Raw genomic sequence first — 23,559 nt, 5'->3', positions numbered from 1 at the left:
GCCAACACAAACCTATACATTTAGACAAAATAAAAGTATTCATTTGATTATAACAAGTGAAATGACCGTTTAAACTGTCTGCTTTAACTGATGGAAAATCTTTAGATGTCCCATAATATGAAATGTTCCCTAAATACAAATGTAACTATACCAGAGGTCGGAAGTAATGAAATACTTCCACTCATTACATTTTTACACAAATATCTGTAATTTCTACTTTTACATTTTCAAACCAGACTTGAGTTTTAATATATTTGGTGAAATGTCAGTATTTTTTCTTCTCACTGCGCACCGTTTTCAGCCCATCAACCTATTTCCTGTTATTGTGTGGCTTTATAATCTACCGCCGGTGTATCATTTCCTGGGCAACACACATTACAGACGTAGACTAGTTTACAAAGATAACAATAAACAAGACAGAAGGAAACAAGACGTCTGGGGCTACCGTAAATGAGACAGAGGGAGTCAGTGACTGAGAACAGAGACAATCCTGATCACCTGATCATCACTGTATTTTCTCTGCTTGTGTTGTATATGGTGGATGTTCATATTCATTTAGATTTACAGTATTTTTAACTTTCGTTAAAGCCTGTGTAAAGTACATTAGTGTAGACTGCGGCTTATAGACAGGTGCGGCTTATTTATGTTAAAAATACAAATATTTGTAAAGTTCAGTGGGTGCGGCTTATATATGGGTGCGCTTTATAGTCCTGAAATTATGGTATGTATTGGACATTTCTTTAACCATTTTTTACCCAATTCCATTAAAAATATAACAAAATAAATATAAAAGAGACAAAATTAAAACCTTGAAACCAACACATTTATTCACAACGTCTTTTTTTTTTTGTAATCAGATATAAAAGAATAAATAAACTCCACCGGAAAAGATTTTTGTCAGTAAACATTTGTTTTTTACTGATGCGGCAAATCACAAATCGGCACCAAAATCCGCCATGATGCACACAATTAACCCTCTGGGGTCAACAAACCGGCGCATTTTGTAGCATTTCTTTCCTCATAACACCAAAACAAACTTAAATTACTCTGTCTTTTTAGATCGGACAAAAAAAAAAACAGAGGGTGCTCGCTGCCGTCTCCGTCATCTCTCTTCACAGACACATAAAAAAACCAAACTTGAATACTTGCTTCACATACATAATAAATATATGAATATATATGTCATCCAAAACAAATATTCTCTGATTATGTAATCCACATAAAAGCTAGAAGAGACACAGTTTCTCCGGTATCACCTCATTAGCCGACTTTGTGGAAACATAGCAAAGGATCCGTTTGGTGTACTGATAAATTACATAATTTTAAACACCATAATTACTTTAAAACATTGGTTTGGTTTCATTAATAATAAAAATACATTTGGATAAAACATAAATATTTGTCCATGTTGATTAGAGTATTAAAAACTTGAAAAGGATTACTTTAAGGTACATTTAGAAAAGAATGTGCGATTAAGTAAATTAATCGTGAGTTAACTCATGACAAACAGGCGATTAGCGTAATTTCTGGACTATAAAGCGCACCCATTTATATGTCTACACTGAAACTAATGAACTTTACACAGGCTTTAACAAAAGACACGTTAACACACGGTGTAACGGGTAAAATATGTTGCGCTTCCTTTAGGAGAATAGCGGTATTTATATGCCGCTTGTATATAAAGCGGCTTGTATCTAAACAGTAGCCGACCAAGAAAGTCATTATCATTGTCTCCTTCCTTTCACAACTATTTCTCTCGGGAGTTTATCTTTTGGAATCGTCGTGCGTTTAAAAAAGTTCAGCTCAGAACACATGTGAGGTGCGTTTTTTTGTTTCCGTTCGGAAATTTCATTGGTCTAACGTTATGGTGCTCGGTTTTTTGGCTTGAAGTTTGTGAAACCGGGAAAAACCCAGGAAAAATTTATAAATAGGCCTCTTCGTTGTTTAAGCCGCGGGGTTCAAAACGTGGGAAAAAGTAGCGGCTTATAGTCCGGAAAATACGGTAATCATAGTTAAATATTTTCTTCGATTGATAGCTTTAATATTAATATAATGTGGGGTTCAGTTTCCAGAGTGACACTAAAACAGGTAGTGGTAATGGCTATTTCTTATTTAAGTACATGTCAGAACCCAAACCTCTTCTCTTTAACTTGAGAAAAACAAAATTATAGTCAGTATTCCAACTTAAGTGATGATTGTGTGTACTTTTGCCACCTCTGAACTATACACAGCTTCGACAAAGAGTGCCATTTGTTAATAAATACAAAAATGTTTTGTGTGCAGCCTGTACAGCAAGTACAATCAACAGCTCTAGAAATGTTGATCTTTTATCTAAATTCTCTTTTAAATAAAAGAATAATGAAGTAGGTTTAATATTACTAATAGGCACAAACTATTAGCTATCAGACACCACCCTAGTAAAAGGTTGGGTTCCAAAAGTATATGGTTTAGTAGAGGCTGTGACTAAATGACACTCCGGACCTGGAATCTTATTGTTCTGAACCATTTTCAATTAGGAGTAAATACTGTACTTCCAAATATAGCTAGGGTATGAGCTAATGAATCATTCAGTCATATCTAGTGAGACACTTTGGAGCAGGAAAGAAGGTGAGATTAACTAATTACAACCTGTGGTTAGACTGGAGGGACTGCATTAAAGAGGATTAACACGGGCTGAATGCCAGTGACACACTTTAAACATGACAAACCTTGTGGCACAAAAACAACTTGGGAACATACGAGGCAACGTGATCCAGCAGCTATTATGGTAATAACTATTACATTTTCTGTTCAATGGATCAAAGCGGAAAAGCAACAAAATGACTAAAGCAAATGAAAACCACACCACTTTTGTTTAGTTTTTTTTTTTTCTTTTTTCGGGTTTCCCTAATGTTGTTATCAGCTCTCACAGGGATCTCGGCTGTCACTCCATTCTGTAGCTGGATTTAGTTCATGAGAGTCTTGAGCAATGTTGCAGTAAAGCCCAGTGTTATAATGTTAAATTGGCTAAATATCTTTCAAAACTTTCTGTGGAAATACACAGTTCGACATCACACTGCCTGGTTAATCTTTATTCACATATAAACCAGAGCCTCGTCGGTGTCGGACTTCATCCTGTGATTATTGAGGGATGCTTGTTAATGGTTAATTTAGATTAATGTTACAAGCACAGAGCCATAATTATGCTTAAATGCAATGAAATAACAGCCTCAAACTACACTGTGCACCAGCACTATAAATACAATATCACAACTTAGATCATCTATTTTTGCTAGTTTGTTGTTATTTTGTTTGGTATTGTGTAAGTTGCCCTATTTAAAGCATATCCATGTTATGTTTGTACTTGTTACAATACAGCATAAAAACACCTTTTTTCACAATAAAGCTTTGAAAGTTTTTTGAACGGAGATGAAACATGAGCTAATTCATAATCCTCTGTAACACAAGCTGTTTTTTATTATTATTTTCTTTTTCCTTCGTTACTTGGAAAAAAGAGAAAAGAGTGAACAGCTGCTTGAAGCTGTTATAATGTAAGTTGTACAGGAAATGTCTCATCTTGTGTCCGTTCTGTAACATTAAATCCAACTCAACATTTCAAATGCATGAAATGCCATTTAGTCATTACTACATAGAACCATTAATTTTTTTTGAAAAAAATCACTGTGGGATTTTCCTAATGGAAGCAGCCGAAAGATGAAGAAGAAGACTGTGTTTCCTTACCAAGAAGAATCAAATTGCTTTGGCTATGTCAAAGCAAAGATTTAAAAAAAATGGTGTGGGCAAAATATATACTTTTTTGTTGACCAAGGAGACGAAAATCACTCCATCTACCTAGAAATGGCTAAAATCTCGCTAGCTAAGTATTATATCCTCACACAGTAAATCTCCTGGCTTTGATGTCTAATCAATTTGGTTTGATTAGATCTGTTCAAATAGTCCTGTGGTTCTAATCAGGAATTTCAATGAACAATGAATTATAGCAAAAACTAAAACGAAATTAATTAATGAAGTCAAGCTGTTTGGTTCTATTCAAAAGCTAACTAAAATGTAAATGTAAACACATAGTCTTTTATGGTTTTTAAGAGACACATGCATGTTCTATTAGTTTATATGCAACAAACTATGCAACTTAACAATATAAAGATTTATTTTGACCAAACAAATAAGGCATGTACAGATGTTGAACTTAATCAATGAAAAATAAACAGAGAGAGAAAATATAGGTTGAAGCACTGAAAGTTCTTCACTTAGCATGAATAACATCTTTACCCATGTATGGCATCTGGACAGTTCATTTCTCCAAACATCTTGCCATGGCATTACTATTTGGAACTTCGAGATACAGTTTATCTCAGAGCAGTTCGATAGGATTTAAATGCAGTGACTATGCAGGCTATTCCATGATGAATAACACTCCAGCCAACTGATTGCTCTCCAAATAATGTTTACAGAATTTGCTTTGGGTCATTGCATGGTGTTGAAGTATAGAATGATAGCCATGTTGGTTCGGTATTTCTTTCACCCCGAAAAAAGCCTACAACCTTCCCTGCTCCAAAACAACCCCAAACCATTAAGCTTCCACTTCCATGTTTAACTGTAATCGTGAGGCAGTCTGCTAACATCTTCTCTCCTGTTCTCTGTCTTACGTAAGTTCTTTTGTTAAAATGTCAAATTTAGACTCATCATTCTGCACACAGAACTTTCCCGGCATTCACTATCCAATCCTTGCGTGTTTTTGCCTATAGCTTGTTGCATATACACAAGGGAACATGCATGTTTCTCAAAAACGATAAAAGTCAGTGTTTCCAAACTTTTGACAGGCACTGTATATTAAAATGGAAATATATTTTATAAAATATAAATATTTGAGAAACATAAATCATCATTATTCCATTAGATAATCCTGATAAGGACTATCCACTTAAATAAGTCTGATTGGGAGAATATGTAATGAACGTGGCAGGCATAGATGATGGTGCCTTCTGGGTAGAATGTTTCCCCTGAGCTTCATTCCCTAGAGCGGACATGGTTTATTTTAAAATGCCCATGTCAATGTGATTTTGGCATGCTCATGAACTATTTAAGAACAAACAATGCTATTCTGTGATAAAGCTAAAATAAGTCAAGTAGAAAAAAAAATTCCACATGAATCTTATTCACGTCTATTCGAATCCAGAGCTTTTTTTGTAACCACACAATGAGCAGCTTTCAAAGATACCTGCTAATGTTATAGGATACATTTTAATCCTCTACCCGGACTCGGTTACAATAGAAGCCTTTTATGTAAAGGTAAGAAAAGGAATGAAGGTAAGAGGTTTTCCCCCATGACCTAAGAACATTAGACTCAGGACCACCCAAATGGAAGCTTGTCTTTGGTTCATTTAATGTGTATGCAGAGCTTATACACATTTCAAAATCATAGATGTAAAGTTGAAGAAAGTTGGAATATCACTGGTGTCTGTTTGTGACAAATGCAGGTTAGCCTAACAGTAGTGAACTAGCAATGTAGCTATGTGATAACATTACATACAGGATAAAACATCACACCTAAACACCAAACTAACAAACTAACTAACTAAATTATAAAAATAAACACAAAAAATCCCCTGTAGTTACATTTCTCCTGGCGTCTGGCATGAGCTTGAAATACAAACATCTTTTCAACTCTCCTATACCCTACAGTTCTTTTTAAAGCAGCATCAACTCTAAACTATTTCCATTTTCGGTAGATTTACTACTTCTTTTGTCGTGGCTTTTAATAAGGAATGATGGATAATCCACAAACAAGCATCCACATCAGAGATAACAATCAGGAAGCAATCCATCTAAAGACAAAAGATTAACTGTGTACACAGAGGCTGAAGAGCACAGAGGCTTCAGTGGAAGGAATCCAGTGCATTGTGTCCTGCTCTGTGTGCGCTGATCTCTTCTCTCGTAAAAATATCGGTTTCTTAGCAAAAATCACTCACATGGAAACCCTTTGAGTTCTGCTGAACTCAGAAACATACAGCACGTATCTGGCTGATAACTTGATCGAATGTGCATTTTGTGACTGCACAATGACACCTTTATTTTTTAAACTATGTTCTTATATTATCCTATACTATTGCAGATATTTTGCTATTATTTATACCATATTTATATTTGTGGAGGGTTTGATTTTTTTTTTTGGGGGGCAATTTAACAATATGAACAATATGAATTTTTTTGTATGCATCTGTTATCATTTTGCATTCATTAAAATGATTAAATGTCAAAGATTTTTTGTTTTTACCTTTTTAATTTAATAAATAGTAAAAGAAAAACGAGGAAACGTTTGACCTTAAATTTGTTATTTTATTAAATATTTAATGATGTTTTTAAATGTGTTTTTCTTAAAGGATAAAATATTGTATTGCATTTTCTTTCAATATGAATTTTTTTCTAAATAAAAATAAATATTTGCATTGTATTGTTTTTTTATTAAATAAATGAAATAAACGACATTCAATGAATGCTAATGCTGAATGCTAAATCAGGATTTTTAGGGGTTTTATGCAGAACAACTGTTGGCTGTGTTGTGGGAAAACTATATTTATGATTCAAAATATGTACTTTTTACTCCACTATATTAGAATTGACAATGGCCGTTACCTATTAAATTTTGCATGGCAGCCTTCATTTATTTTATGTATTTATTATATCGCCATCGCCATTTGTCCATTAAATACTAATGTTTTTGTGACATGATACTGTAGTTTTATTTGTTAATTAAACATAGCTTTTTTGAAAGATTGCCTCATTGCTTTGTCTTTTTATTTGGACTGACTTATTTTTGACTTGTCTTAGTCAATGCAGTGTTGAGGTGTACAATTTGTATTTGTATGGCTGCAGCTATGGATTATTCCATCGATCATTTATTAAAGCGCAATACTAAATATACAAGAGAAAATAAAACAGGTGTACGGTGTTTTCTTTATGTTTTAGTTTGAAATTATCCCAAACTTTGGAAATTTTCCTTGGCCTTTGGCCACAATGCTAATAATTTGCCTCGAAGATTTTTTTGTATTCAAATTACTCAAGTTACTCGAGGAATCGTTTCCGCACTATAGGAAATAAAACCTCAAAAAATCCACAGGTTTTTTGCTATTCACTAACATGTGTCTTGCTGTTGAGGTACAGCACATATTCAAGCCTACGTTCAATATGAGTAAAAATTACACTTCTGACCCTGAGTAGCACTGTATTTCAAGCGAGTCCCTTAGATAAATAAGCATGACATTGTTTAACAGAACATACATTTCATTACTTGTCCGTTATTAGACTGATGGTGACTTTCAGCTATTTGAACGATACTCTTTCTCCCTCTATTTCTATAATGTTTATTCTCTTCCTCTCTTCCCCTCTCAACTATTCTCTCATCCTGATCGCTTATCCCCCAGAGTCATCATTACCGTGTACCATGTGTGACATCAGGCAATTAGAGCCTAGTTAGAATGAGCCTTCATTTCTGTTTGTCCAAAAACATTCATACACAGACTGGATATTAGCTCAGAACAACAGTCTGCAATGTCCTATGGTTCTCTCTCTCTGTGTGTGTGTGTGTGTGTGTGTGTGTGTGTGTGTGTGTGTGTGTGTGTGTGTGTGTGTGTGTGTGTGTGTTTAAAAGCAGGAGATCTTTTTAGTGTAAGAGAAGTCGGTCCTGATGTGAGCTGACAGCTCCTACTGAGTGCTTTGTGGATGCTATGTGTGCATCTTTGTGTCCTTGTGTGTGTGTGTGTGTGTGTGTGTGTGTGTGTGTGTGTGTGTGTGTGTGTGTGTGTGTGTGTGTGTTTTAAAGGAGAGAGAGAGAGACCACTTAACTCGGAGTCCTGAGCACTCATGTGAGCTGACAGTGCTTACTGTGCAATTTGAAGATGATTTGTGTCATAGGGTGTGTGTGTGTGTGTGTGTGTGTGTGTGTGTGTTGTGTGTACTTGAAAAGTGCTAATGTGAGCAGTACTTACCGACAGGTTTGAGGATGCTGCTGCTCGTCTCCTCTGTGTGCTCCAGCACCTTTTCCTTCCTCTCCTTGTGGCTGGTGCGCCGACGATGGCGTCTCCGTCGTCTGTAGCTCTTAGGTACATGCACGCCAATGTAGATGGTGTGGTGGCCTGTGACAGATAAAAGCGAGGACAACAGACATTTATATTTATGGAATTTTGCAGGTGCGCTTATACAGAGCCATTCACAACTGGCTGGTTGAAGGTTTAGGGCCTTGCTCAAGGGCCCAGCATGGGCAGCTTGGTGGTGCTGGAATTTGAACTTGTGACCTTCTGTTCTAAAATCCAATGCCTTAACCACTGAGCTACCACCTTCCAATAGGACAAAAATTTGAGCTAAATTTAAATAAAAAGGGAGCATAAGAATTAGATTAATAAGAATAAGAAAATGTATAATAAAATTTCACATACATTTACTCTACCCATGCACAAAATGTACTATTTGCCCAAGCAGTACAACTTTAAACAGAGGTTATATATACATATATCTTATATTCAGGTATTACATTTTTCACACTTATTTGTTTGCTGGATCGTTTATATAAAATACACAACTATACATGTAAGCGAATGGTAGAAATCATACAATTGGGGTCACAAGGACTGAAATATGATCTGTGTAATCTAAAGGTCTCCTGTAAAGAAAGTATTTTAGGTAAGAAAAACTAATGCTTTATTTGAATCCTAGTAGGATAAAAAGCCAGTATGAACATTTCTTAATACTAAGGGTTCTTAGTTGAATAAATCCCACCAAATATACCATCCACATATTGAAAATTTCAAATATAAAGTGCTCACCAACGATGTGCACAGCTCCCCAGCATTAAACACAATCTAACACTATATCATTTTAGAATATTCTTTACAGCCTATTATAACTAACATAACCAACTCTAAAACAGGAAGTGACGTATGAGTCCTTGGTGTCAGCAGCTGGGTGTCAAACGTTTCCTCGTGGTCCGCTCAGAGAGCCATTTGGTGTTCTGACCAAAGCAAGGATGTAAATAAATGCCAACTACTTCCTTCACCCAATGTATACAGGAAATGGCTTTCGTCATTCGAGAAACATCCTGGAAAAGAAAAATGAACTGCTCCTCGCTAAATAAGTGCCTTCGTCCGAACGTCTAAGCAAACATTTTGTCTGCGGAGCGAACAGCAGGGTTTAGAAGGTAATGAACTTTCAGTGTTTGGGGTGTTCTCATCGAGGCATGTTTTAGGTCCATCATTTAGGTCGCGCACTCAGGACACACTCGAGACTGACGCATCAGGACAAGATGATGAGATGACAATTTGACCTTAGGAAAGCCAGAACGCACTGATTCTTTTTTGTTTAAACATACTCCTTCGGGAGATTTCTTGTCATCACGCATGCAACAGATTATTTATCATATCGGCCTCCAAACTCTGGATACATTTATTACGCACATAAGCAAATATTATTCCCCAGGCTATGCAAAACTAAGACTTTATCTTCAGTGACAGAACAAATTTCTTGTTTGTTTTTCTGTTCCAAATCAACTAATCAACAAAATCTAAATCAACATACTTCTATATTATATAAAATAGCTGCAGTGCATTGTCATGTGTTTTGTCGTGTAATACAGTAATCATTTAATGCCAGAGTGTAAATAAACCAGGCCAAAATGAGAAATAAAGCTTGTGAGTCAAAGCTTTATTAGTGTTTACCGAGCAGTTTGTACCATTATTTAGGGATGAAGAAATGAATATATATTAAAGAAAGATTTGAAGCAATGCTTTTTGCTAAAAACAAACCGTTAATTTACACTTTCATATTGTTAACAAATGAAACAAGTAAATAAGAAACTTGATGTTTGTTTCAATGAAATCAATGTTTATCAGATGATGACTATATAAAAGTCCAAAGCCATTAGCAAGAGTAAATTTGACTTTAGGTCACTAAATGCTGCTGATCAACTGACTTGAACTAATTGAACCTTCAGCCTCATTTATGAATTACCCACTCTAACAAAAGCGGAAGATAACGATTCGATAAGATAAGATTTATTGGTCCTTGGAAATGAAAATTCCAATTGAAACATGTTCCAAAGTAAAACGGACATAAGAAACACTGAACTGAAATCAAAGTGCAAAATTCAAAATTGTATGAAACTCAAAGTAATAATACAAGAATGAAGTCTTCCCAGTTATTAACATTGTTATTACTGTAACAACATTCAACAATTAACTTTAATGTAGAACACTATATGGACAAAAGTTTGTGGACACATGACTATAATATTTGTATATGCTTTTTAATCCTATTCCACATTTGGTCCTCATTTGCTATTCTGCTATTCTTCCACATTCAGACCTTATTTGCTATTCACTCTACTAGGAAGATGTTAACTAGATTTTAGAGTGTAGTTGTGTTTGTGTTCGGGTTGGGTTGATATCTATGGAGGCCATTGAATATCTTCCATTCTAACCATGTAATCCATATCTTCATAGAGCTGGCTTTGCATACAGGGCCATTGTCATGCTTGAACAGGTTTTGGTCTCTTAGTTTAAGTGAAGGGAAACTATATTGTGTGCCCAATTGTGTGCCTCCAACTTTGTGGTAGCTGTTTGGGAAAGAAATATGTGTGGCTGGAAAAGTCAGCTGTCCAAATACTATTGATTAAGACATTAGTTTATTTTGGCCCAATCCTGAATGGCGTAATATAGTGGTTGATGCATGTTCAGTGTATTTGAATGATTATTTTAAACTTCTAGTATTAATAATGTTAGTTAAGGGAGCATTTGTGTTAAACATTACCAGCATTCAGAATACATAATCCTTATAAGTAATATTTAGCATGTTCAAAATGTTAACTGATATGAAAAAGCATGTATTACATGCTGCAAAGAAATCGTGCCTGCATCAATAGCATATCAAATATCTTTCTACATTTACAAGCATCAATACCTTTTTTTTTGTACTTAGGTCCTCAATCAAATATGCCTGTATTTTCCGAATCAGTTCGGTATTACTTGGTAGCGCAAATATATTACGCAATTAACTCGAACTGCTGAATTTTGCCAGGTAGTTTTCACATTCACTACAGATTTACACAATACAGTACAGTATGTAAAACCATAACTGATAAGTTATGCAAAGAGAAGTTATAGTGGTTTTATTGCTTTACTGCTTTTCCATGTTGGGCTTTGAAGGCATACAAAAATCTGAAGTGAATTAATACTACTGTTAAGGCCGTATGATTATTTTGTTGAAATGTTGATGTTAGAAATAAATGTAAGCCATAGACCTACATAGGAATTACTTTTAGCTTCATATTGAAAAGTAACTATCGAGAACTTTTGCATGTATGTGTACTTGGAGATAAAATGCAATGATTTGATTAGGTAAAGATATATTTTTGTTTTCAAGTAATACTAGTGCTAGTTAAAAATGTATAACTATTTTAAATAAAAGAAACAAGACGTTTGAACTTGACAATCACTCATTGCTTCATTTTAATATAATTACACAATGTAATTGTACGAAGATTATTACACTCTTTTATGCACTTTTCATTCAGATATGTACATGCAGTATATAGAAAAAACTATTGGTATACCTGATTTTGCAAACTGTTACTGTTAAACTGTTATGTTACTGCTAAGTTGGACGCACACAGTTTTATTGGATGTCTTTTTAAGTAGTAGCGTTAAAGTTTTTCTAGTTTTTTTTTCTAGTTCCTTGAACTAGGAGACGCAAACCTGTCCCAGCATGACAAAGACCTTGAGCACAACGCCAGATTTCTGAAGATATATCTTACATGGGTTGGGGAGGAAAAACTTGAGTGGCCTGCTATAGAAATCTGACCTCAACAAAATGTTTAAAAAGCACATACGAATCCTACTTTTGTTCATATAATGTATTTACTTATTAATTATTACAAAATTCTGGGTTTTTTTTCCAGATAGTTTTGACTTTTGCTGATAAGTATTTTCATGTTTAACATGCAAAATATTCAACCAAGTCCAACTTATTATATGATATATGTTAACCTGTAAAATTCAGTGTTCTTCCTGAATTGCGCCAACAATTACTGCTGTACAAGCCTTTGTTACGATGTACTAAAGTCCATTATACATACAGAACTAACAGAAATGCCTTTTTATTACCCTATTGCTGTATGTTGTAAAATAAACTACTACCACTATGTTAAGAAAATCCTTCAAAAAACAGCCAGGAGGACAATTACCTACACATTTTCAAATGTAATTTCAATGCAAATGAAAGACATTTGGCACAGTCTAATAACCTCATGGAAAATTCTGCAAAGATATCACAAAAGCATTCTTAACAGCACTGGATGTCTTGCTCAACTTATGACAGGTAAATTATTAGATCTGAGGCACTGATTATCCATTAGATTTGATAAATTGCTCATTAGATAACTAATATTAACTGGGCTGGGAAAGAAATTCTCATCTGAACAATTAGCAATGCAAAATAATTTACCAGAATGACAAAATCAGGGTCAGCAAATGAATGATCAACGTGTCCTTTGTTTTTTTTTTTTTAAACGACTTTGCTACTTTGTCATTAAGCAAAAGTTCATTTAGCGCTTGCTTTTGCCTCCAATGAGAATATTGTTATGGAAAGCGAAGTACTTTCTGCATGTATATTTATGTTTAACGTTTTTGAGTTTTACCGAATGATGCATTCAAGCATTTACGTTCGGAGCTTAAATGAATTTGGAATAAAAAAACAAGAGGAACGCATCCACTGTTAGTTGGATGCTTGATGGCCAATCTGCAAAATGATTTGAGTAGAAATGCAAAGGTGCCAGACATTGAATAAGAAAGAGAAAAGATCAAGAGTTAGGAACGGAGGAGGGGGAAAAAATCACATTGATGGCGGGTGAGTATAATAAGGAAAAGGGAGTGAATGTGAAAAAAAGGTAACGGAAGAAACAGGGAGGGTGGACGAGGGCTTTGTACTGGACTTCCTGTCCTTTTGGGCAAAGCCATTTAAAGTAGTGTGAATTAAAGTGGCACACACGCACATAGGACTGTCAGCGAGAGGAACTTAATAGCCTGAGTCTGGCCAAACGCTGTGGGCTTCCAGAGCTCAGCACCTCTTGTTTCCCGAAAGAACAGAGCTGCTAGGACATGGAGTTCTACAAGAACAATACGGGCAAACGTTTCTAGCATGCTAATACTGATTCGATGATATAATATTTATGAAGGATAATATATGTCACAATAAACCTTCTAATAGTGCCAGGAGTACATCTAAAACAATCACCAATAGTTAACTGGATTCATTTTCTTTTACCAATCAATTCCCTTTTCCTCGTTATTCCTATTGATTCTTTTTTATATATACTGTATATCATTCAAATATCCCAACATATACACTTCGTGGACACTTTACTAGGAGCACCTTTAAATGCATTTAGTTTACACAGAATGGTGCAGCAAATAAAAAAACATCCACTAAGCAGCAGTTCTGCAGGTGGAAATGCCAAAGGCTTGGGCTGCCAGAAAGGGTATATTTACTCGTATTTAAATATATATCTTTATGCAGATATCAGCAAAACTTCTATGTGGCAACGCCCATTGTTAAGAGCGCTACATAGTAATTACAAATCTAGTGAACCGAACCAAATTGAAAATAACCGCCTTTAAAAACAATGGTCAACGAACACGCATCTCAAAACGCACAAGACATCAAACTTTAAAGCAGATGCATGACATCAACAGAAGAAATCAGTGAATTCCTTTCTGTCGTCCAAGAACAGGAGTTTTAGACTACCAGTTCAATATGACCTTGTTTTAGGTTTAAAAATTACATAGTGATGACATAGTTAAAAAGAAACGGGTGGGAAGCCGGTTCACTGAATCATCACTGAACCACCATGTGCAAAATTTCACACCTAGACAGAATTTAGCGCAACCAATCCACATGCCTCAGAAGAGCATGCACAGATCACACAGACGGTGCATATTTCTGAGGTGATAAAAAAGCACAAAGAAGAGACCATGTCTCTAAACATTTGTACTTTTTGTTGTGAATGCAAATTCTTATGAATGAGAATATGTATTTTCTCTTCTTTGCTCTCCTTATTGTGCTTAATGTAACGCATTCTTCTAGCACGACTGTATAACACATGAACTCGCACTGCCGTCTACTCGAGAGTTAAGTGGTATAGGAAGTGTCCAACAAAAAATGATTTAGTTTCCCAACCTGGGAACACTTAGTGTCCTCTGGCAAAAGGAAGCAGGGAGGGATTGTCTGAGAGTTCATTCCGAGGTGAAAGGAAATCTCACAGCCGTTAAAATGTAAGCATGGTGAAGACTGGATATACATTCTAATCTCAGTTTATTTCCCCATTCTTTACTCAAATAATAATGTCTTTAAGAACCTGGGTTGTTTTTGAAAGAAAATAAGTTTGCTCTGAAATGTCAAGACAACCTTATGCAAAATGTTTACTTTCTAACAGAAGGTCATCAGTTTTATATCCTCCCCCCCATGTAAAATGTAATTTCGCTATCAAGACTCACTTGACATGCAGTGCAGCCTCGGTGTCTGATAATGCCGTGTAAACATCAGCAGATATGCCTGTGAGTGACATTTCCATAGAATGCTAATGCTGACAGCTAACAGCTACCAAACCTATTAGCTACCTTGAAGTTATGGCATGGAGTTTGGTGAAAACTCTTCTTTTTAGTTCACATTATGCATTACCTTTTTGCTTTATTACATTTGAATATAGAGCCATTAATTAGCATGCTTAAGAAACATCATCATCATTGTAGAGACCTGCACGGGACGGATTTTTTTCCCCGCTCTCGCATGGTTCAGTCCCGCTCCCACCCGCAATATTTAAGTTTTGGCCCGCTCCCGCCTGCGAAAGCCTGCAGGTAAAATGTATGAGTAGTTTTATTTTCTGTACACTGACTGCTTCTTCCCACTACACTGCTTTTTAGTTTCAATTGCTGCGCTTCTAAATATAGTATATAGAAAATGTAACGGAAAATTAACAATCACGTCTCGTTTAATTTAAGTTTGACTTTTTGTGTAAAATAACAGGCCACGGTTTTGTTGTGTTGTACATTCCTTTCTTTTGTAATGAAGTAATATCTGTAGCATTTAGCGATTCATCTCTGTCTTGCGCTTCAGATGTGTGCTCTAGTAGTTACCGCGCATCAACCACGCGAGAGTTCGCGTCCGACCTCGTGCCTGCAAATCGTTTTATTTTATTTTAGTTGCCATTGTTGCTTTTGTGCAGTAAATACATTAGAGTTTATTTGTTTTTAGTAATTTATTAAAATTTATATTTTTAAGACCATTTTGCTAATTTTCTCCCTCAACATGCACACGCGAGTATTTTACCGCCGCACCCGCGTTCACCCGTCAAATCTTGTCCCACGCCGCACAGGTTTGCGCGGGGTCCTGCAGTACTCCTGTGGGAGTGCAGGTTTTTAGTTTACAGCATAATGTATAACTCAAATAATTTGTAAGAAATATATTAAATACAAAGATTCTCTGCTTTCAAAGTTAGCAAACAGCTTGTTAGCAAGAAGGCGACAATTGGACAGAGTACAAGTTTTGCTGTATCTTTGGGTGTTATCACAACTTATATGCAAATAAATGCAAGGACACACACACACACACACACACACACACACACACACACACACACACACACACACACACATGCACATATCACCTACACACATCTTTCTATCTCTGGCATGCCAACACACATATTAAACAAGGATGAATCAGACATTTATCATTTACGTTTACGCTGTTTTCCAGACGTCCTCATCTAATGCAACGTTAATCTCTTTCATACAGTTTAGCAGTTGGGGGTTTAAGGGCCTTGCTCAAGGGCTCACAATTGTCCGATCAGAATTTTAACATCCTAACTACTCCTAACGTAACTTCCCATATACAGTATATCTAATTTAAAACCACATTAAAAATGTCCATGGTTCAGCAAGTTTTGAAAAAAAAATCTATTGAACTTATAATGAAATATTGTAATTTCTTCTTGCTGTTACTTTTTACATTTTAATTCCAGTAACTACCATGTAAACCAAGCAGCACCTGGGATATATCCCTCACCCCAAATTGCTGAATACTAAACATGTCTGAATGGAATGTAAACGTTGCTAAACCCACATTGAATGTATTTTAATACATTTCAGATTCCCTATTAGTACACATATAAATCTCCAAAACTTATTTAACACTATAACATGGCAACAAAAAGAAAGAAGTCCAGAACGTTCTTACTGCCTTTTTCAATTTCACTAACATTATTTTAGGCCCATTCTTTATACAGCTTTAGAGGTTATTTTTTCGACACTAAGATTCAGGGTTTTTGCTATCAGTCTACATTACAAACACAAAACCATGAATGCTTAAAACCAAAAACAGTGCCAATGAGCAAGTACGTTTGAATTGCATGCTATTGTTTTGCATTTAAGAATTCTGAAGGTTACAAATATCTGATATATGTCAACATTAGCTGAGACGATCTGGTACAAACAAGTGTATTAATCTCTTTCTTTCTGTCTCTCTCCATTATACAAAAAAAAAAAATCATGTTAGCATGTTAGCTTACCTTCAACTTCCTCCTCATCGCACATATGTTTGAGAAAGGACGCCCCTCGGTCCAGGACGGCCTCGTCCTCCATCCTGTAATAGTAGAAGAGGAAAAAAGATTGCTCACATTTTTCTTCTAAGGACAGCATGGAGCCGTAGCCCCTCGGCTGGTTTACCTGCAACATGTTACTGCTAAGGCCAGCCATGTTTCAACATTAGCAGTTATCACTTACTATCTAGCTTCAAACATGGATCTAGGTGAAGTGGGGAGTTAGGTAGGGGGAATGTGCTGGTAGGTCATAGGAGGGTAATCCAGTCGATGGGGGCAGGCCAAGTGTCCCTGTTAGATGCTAATTGACTTTGATGAGCCACAAGGTTCCACGTGGTCCGAAAACACACTAAGCATGTAAGCAAGCTTAGACTTACATGTTGCAAAAAGAGTGGAGACTTCCTTTGACCCAAATAAGCACACCTACAAATACACACCGAGTCAACAGACAAGTGGGCCGGCGTATGGCTAGAGTGCAATCATCTGCTCTATTGAGGATTAGGTGAGCTTGTTTTAGGGATATAATATAGAGCTCTAAAGTAAAGTCATATCCTGTTTCTAGGCTTCTTATAATACATACAGCAGACATGTAATATATATTATTTACTAAATAATATCTCATTCAATTCAAATGAAGGAGGATTGAGCGAAGAACAAAACCCTATGTTGCCTGTGTTACTAAAAAAAAAAGGTAGGTGCTGATTAATTTACCATAACCGCAGTGTGAATTTATTTTTGAACAACATATCATGCCTTGGCACAAACTGTAGTTCCACCTAATGTTCTGATATAAAATGTTCCTATATGAAGTGCTATAGGAAAAAATAGAAACAAGTCCATTCATATAAATCCATCATTTGCATTACAGCTATTACAGAGCTAGGCTTTGGTAGAAAATAAATCAGAATCAAAAATTCAGACTTTAGAACATTCAGCATGATTATTTGTTCACCTTTGACTCACACATGTTCCAGGCACATGTAACAACATATCCTTCCTATTACCTTGACTGTAGTTAAAGGTATAAAACTGTAGTTAGAGAAAGATATCAAATAAAATCACATTAATGAAAAATATGTGCTTCTCTGTAGGAACTGGCGTAACTGGACTCTTACTGATAGCTGAGTCTAATAGTGATGAATTTCAGTATAAGACTGAAGAAGCGGCTAGTTTCAATCTAAACAGATAAAAGTTGAGTTGACGTAACTCAGTTCTAAGTTACCCGCACCTGGATGACTGAGAATCTTCACAAAATTTCAGTATACCGTGAACAACTCCAAACTTAATCCCCTGGTTTGTTTAAACCACTCTAAGGGTGTTCACTCAACATGTACCCGTCCTCAACCCATTTTCTGAGAAGTGCTTATGAGGCCATTAGCAGATCCTTTATTTAAGCTTAACTGTTCAATCTGCATATAAATGTCTTTGCATTGGATTTCACCAAGCTGTTCACGCTACACAACTAAAACCCAACTGTTGACTGCTTCCTTGTGACACGTGAAATTGTGAAACTTTCTTACAGTGTAAGATAAAAGGAGTCCAAAGACCACAAAACACAGTCGTGACCTGTATACAGTGTTAAATAAAACAGAATAGTTTTGGCATTCCCAACAATATTTCATGACGTACAGGTGGGTAGATGTGTTTCAGTGTCACTTTTACAGATCATTTTGGAGAACCAGATAATGGGTGTTGCAACACAAATGTTATTTTTGGTTATAGTGTCTCTTGCAGCAGTTGCTACTGTGAACTTACACAATATATTTCCACTTGCTGCCTTTGATGGTTTCCAAATCTTTCAACAAAATTCTTTTTTTTTTAATAAAAAGTTTTAGTTTTACTATACTACACATTTTTATTCTGTGTATTATGAAATCCCACGTCTGTTTAGCCAAACCCTGTTTACGTTTACAGTAAATTTTAGTAGTATCATTTGAAAAGATGTAGTTACAAAAGTAAAGAATGCACCTATATTATACATAATGCTTTTATATAACTGGAATTATTTTGTGAGACATTTTGCTTTCATGCAAGACTGGTTTCTTGGTGCATTAAAAAACGTATGAAGTCAGAATTCTGAAATGCAGCTTTAATATCACTGGATATCAACAGCGAATGGCTTCACAAATGGTTGCATCATCATACATAGATGTAAAATTGATGTAAATATGTAACAAGCATGTGCCAAAAGTAAAGTTTCCCAAGAACTCCCAAGAAAAATTAAAATCAATTATTATCCAATTAAACTGTGAGTAACAACAAGGTGACTGGAATAAAAGTACTGACAATACCAAGAATCCTAGACAATAGGTTTACCTTCTAACGAAATTCTAGGAAATCATTTTATGATGTCATGTGTTGTGAAATCTCATTAGAGTGTTAGAGTCAGCAAAGGCCCAGTTAACATTTCAGTGACAGGCTCTTTTACATAATTAAATCATGCTAGAAAAAAAAATGATGATTTATAGTAAATTTTATCAAACTAAAAGCTTCAAAACTAAATGGTTAACAGATAAAATGACAAAAGTATCGAGCTCTTTTTTTAATTGTATGTAACATTTGTTTAATTGTAAACCATTTAACATTATTTTATGCTCAATTCTGATTGTAAAGTGAATCTATCAATTTGGGTAAATAGGCTGGAGCAAATGTATGCAATGTAATTTAAAATTATATTTAAGTCTTTAACAATAGTGCCAAATAACCATGATATAATAAGGATAATTCATAGATAAGTGAGTGTTGATGCACTCCATAGAGGCTTAAACCAACCTCTTTGCAACACTGGTTTTAAAGTTCTATCAAACGATAGCTGTTGTCTTGTCGTGTCATGGATAGACAAAGCCCACGGGTGCAGGAATGATGCTCACACTTCCTGCCTTTATAATTTCTCAAATGCAGGTTTAATATCACTGGATATTGTAACACTGGATGTCATCACAAAAGGTCAAGGCTAGATACATAGATATAATATTGATATATCCATGAAATAAGCTTGTACCATAAGTACCTTTATTCAAGAACTTTAAAGGAGATAAAAAAATACATTATTATCCAATCAGACAACAGGGTAACTAGTGAGCGGTATAAAAAACAGCGGCAATACCAAGAAAACCTAGACAATAGGTTTACTTACTAACAAAATTCTAGGAAAACATTTTATGATGCCATGTGTTTTGAAAACATATAGCCATATAGTGTTATAGTCAGTATGGGCCTGATAAGCATTTGAGTCACAGGTTCTTTTTCTTCTTCATAAGCAAATCATGCTAGAGAGAAAAAAAAAAAAGAAAACCCCACAAAAAAATCGCATGTTTTGCAACAGCGTATGTACAAATGAAAATAATCACCATAGTCAGGAAGGATGGGATCTGATCGATCTGATAGCGGTGCTTGGGCCCCGGGGACCCACATGTCTTATCTTGCAATGCAATCGAGCCAAACTCAAGAATTTGTTTACCCAAAGATTGCACAACAAATTTTTTTTATCAACAAGATCATCAGATCACTGTTTCCTCCCTGAGAGCTGGCACTTTATATTCCGAGTGACCAAAAGCATTGATAGTCCTAAAATTGTAACTCACAATTATAATACCAACAGAGAAAACAATTAGGATCTTTTGATTCTTTTTTTTTATAAAGCTGCAATAATATTGGATTTTACAGCTCATAAAAAGTATGTTACAGTGCAAAGTCTCTTCTAATCCAAGCATTACTTCCATTATGCAATTTTAATTCAGTTAATAAAATACATATTAACTTTCATAATGTTAGATAACACTTAACCCCTGAAACCCACAGATCATCCTGAACAGCATTATTCAGTAACTACATTCAAATTCCTGAATCTGTATGTAGTTGTTCGAGCGAGGAATGTCAGTCTGCACCCTCATTCTTTCCCTCATACTTCTGTAAGCACTGTTCACAAGAAATGAAGGTAGAGGACAAGACACAGTGAGAGAGAGAGAGAGAGAGAGAGAGAGAGAGAGAGAGAGAGAGAGAGAGAGAGAGAGAGAGAGAGAGAGAGAGAGTGAGATAGAGGGGAAAAAAGCATGAGTAAGCCGCATGCATGCACACTTCTCCTGAGTCAGCGAAATGGCAGAGAAAGGCTATTACTATGGAATATCTGTTTACATATAAACAGAAAATCTTCCAAAATCGCTGTTTCCACAAAACGACACAATTTTCCATTGGATTTCTTCAAATGCATGAAGAAAAACGTCATTAATGTACACTTTTGTTCGTTTCATACTGCACAGGTTTGCTTTGATGAAATAAGACGTATCAGATATTTACAGATGGAATCAGTTAACGCCCTGTTTTTTATCTCAACTGATTTCGTCTATAAGGATACATCAATATATTAAACTTATGATGTCAAAAGATGGTGCGATTGAATATTGTTGGTTGGTAATTTAGGCATTGTGAGTACTTTCTTATTATCTCACTATTTCATCACTATTATTAGAAAGTGAGGCTGATTCGACACGTTTATGATTTATCCGTTGAATCCGAACATACGGTTCAAACATGACTCTTTGACATTTAAAACTTCGGTTTCGAAACTAAACAAAATAAAGATGAGGACAGAATAAAGTGCTCCTTATATATAGGCTTATAGCGTATCAAAGTGTTACCCAATCAGAAGGGAGCAACAGCTAGAGGTAAGCACCTGATACATCTATAATGATCTACACAGGAAACACAGATAACACCACCAAGGACACGTTAGATCACGTAAAACAAAAAATGATCATGATCAAAAATACTCCTCTATTCTTTAAAAAAGACTCCTACACAGTTTCTTTTCCCATGTCCATTCATACAAGCACTAGTACGAAGGTTCATGGGTATTGATTAGACCTCCACTGTGCTATAAATACTCAGATGTTTGTACTGGCCCTTTCTAGCATTCTGCCTCCCCCAAATCTCCATTGCCACCTATGGAACAAACCCAGAAAAAACAAGCATTCTGCAGGACAGCCAGCAGCAAATTTCCCACTGCAAATGTGCTCCAACATGTTCGCTGATGCCTAATAACAGTATTCCATAATCCTGCTGAATACGGCATGTAGCCTCACGTTAACCTTTGCGCACATATCTCTGAAACGCAACCATACAATTTCAAAAACAAGAACGTCATCGGTCATAGATTAAAATCTACATTACATTGCACATTGTGAATGCACAAAAGCGTCACGGTTATTGCACTCCTGAGTACTCGCTGTTATAGACAGAGCTCTTTCTCTCGGCATGCGAGCGCACGAGAACGTGTTTGTGAAACACCTGAACACCATCTCACACTTTATAGGTTCCTTTGTTCTAGTTCTGCGTTTGTTTCAGTAAACCTCTGCTCTTGGATTAATTCGACTTTCCTGCTACAGTAACAAATTCAATCATTAAAGTTCAGCTGTAAATGCAAAACTGAGCTTTTTTACTGTTCGCACCATTGAAAGATCCATTGAAAAAGGTTTAATCAGCCCATTTCAGGAGTGAAGTGTTAATGCAAAATTTGTGGCTGTTGCAAAAATGAAAGGAAGTCACCCTTAAAAGATTTCACATTAAATCTTTAGTGTACTAGGCGCTTTAAACTCAGTGTTGCATAAAAGCTAGTGAAGTAATTCTTAGGCCATCTTCAGCATGTGGAACTTTGTTTTAAAGGGCTGATATTTGAGACAAGAAATGCATTTCTCAACTTCCATCTTATGGACAATGTTTAGAAAGTCTTAAAATCAAATCGTGAGAAAGTACATGCTTAGGCAACACGTGCGTCATCCTACTTTGTAGAGTTTTCAAAAGACTTGGAATATTACACCTGTGCTGATGTGAAGAAACACAGAGTGAACTCTTACACAACGCTTACACATTTGTTTATGTGCACTTCTTCCTTAGAAATCGAGGTGTTCATTCACTCACTGCTGTGCACCAAACTGAATGACCTGCATAAATACAAGTTCACTTACTTGATAAAGGACTTCGATCTTTATGTGTCTGTTTTTGTCTCTCTCTCTCCCCCTGTATACATGCAACATATTAGGGTTTCATTTATAAAATGAAACACTGAATGTATTCATTAAGGGCCTGAAGCTTCTGCAGTAACCCGAGATTACAACGTTTCTTGAACAGAGTACAACGTTTCTTGAACACAGCACAATGAATGCAGCGTTCACTTACTTGCTCTTTGCGCTGCTCATTTCTGAAACTGGACGATAATTAAGAATCACTCCAGCTGTTCCTCTCCAGACACTGCTACAACAAACAGGTCATTAATATTGTTATATAGATTGAAAATAGTATGTGTATGTTTTAATAACTTTAAGATTGAAATCACTCGAAAACCAAACATAACACACGCACGGGTTTTTATATGAGGGTATAATTCCGGGGAGAAAAAAAAGTTCACAGTGGATAACAACAAACGGGAGGGGGGTGAAGAAGGGAAGAGGGAGAATCAACAGCTACGTTAAGTCATAATAATAATAATAATAATAATAATAATAATAATAATAATAATAATATAAATAAATAATAATTACCTTCCGTGTTATTTTTCGTAGTTTGTTCCCTGTGCAGAGCTTTGGGTCGACATGTGAACGCGCAGGGTTTCGCTCGAGCGCAAGAAGCCTCGGCAGCTCATATTTGAAGCGTCACTCACTCATCCGAAAACGTCACGCCAGAAGTGAGACGTCATAAAAAAAAAAAAAAAAAAAAAAAAAAACTTTCGGGGGTTCACCTGAAGAGTGATGATCCTGAACACCAGGCTTGTGTTCAGTGGGGAAAAAAAAGAAAGAAAAGGTGCATTTACCTGTATGAACCACACAGAATTCTCACACTGAGATATTATTCATATCATTGTTTGCTTATCATTGATTGTTTACTATTCACTTACTAAGTAAACAACATGCCTCCACATTAGCTCT

General features: G+C 35.7%; 1 protein-coding gene across 9 annotated transcripts in view; it reads right to left on the bottom strand.

Annotated features, from left to right (window-relative positions):
• Positions 1 to 23,352, bottom strand: part of slc4a4a (solute carrier family 4 member 4a) — a 68,124-nt gene extending 44,772 nt beyond the window's left edge. For 3 of the 9 annotated variants that reach the window (XM_083526811.1, XM_083526812.1, XM_083526813.1), the window contains exons 1-2: positions 16,610 to 16,811; positions 7,986 to 8,132 (exon numbers count right to left, since the gene is read on the bottom strand). In XM_083526811.1, coding sequence (XP_083382937.1) covers positions 7,986 to 8,132; positions 16,610 to 16,796 — 334 coding nt within the window. In that variant the 5' untranslated portion in view covers positions 16,797 to 16,811. Of the gene's footprint in view, positions 1 to 7,985; positions 8,133 to 16,609; positions 16,812 to 22,813; positions 22,889 to 23,175 lie in introns of those variants that run through there. The other 6 variants (XM_083526818.1, XM_083526815.1, XM_083526819.1 and 3 more) reach the window with 6 other exon arrangements.
• Positions 23,353 to 23,559: the final 207 nt, after the last annotated feature.

This window comes from Silurus aristotelis (genome assembly GCF_946808225.1).
Source record: "Silurus aristotelis genome assembly, chromosome: 23".
Taxonomy (NCBI): domain Eukaryota; kingdom Metazoa; phylum Chordata; class Actinopteri; order Siluriformes; family Siluridae; genus Silurus; species Silurus aristotelis.
Note: the sequence above shows the minus strand (reverse complement) of the source record. Positions and strands in the feature narration are given on the sequence as shown.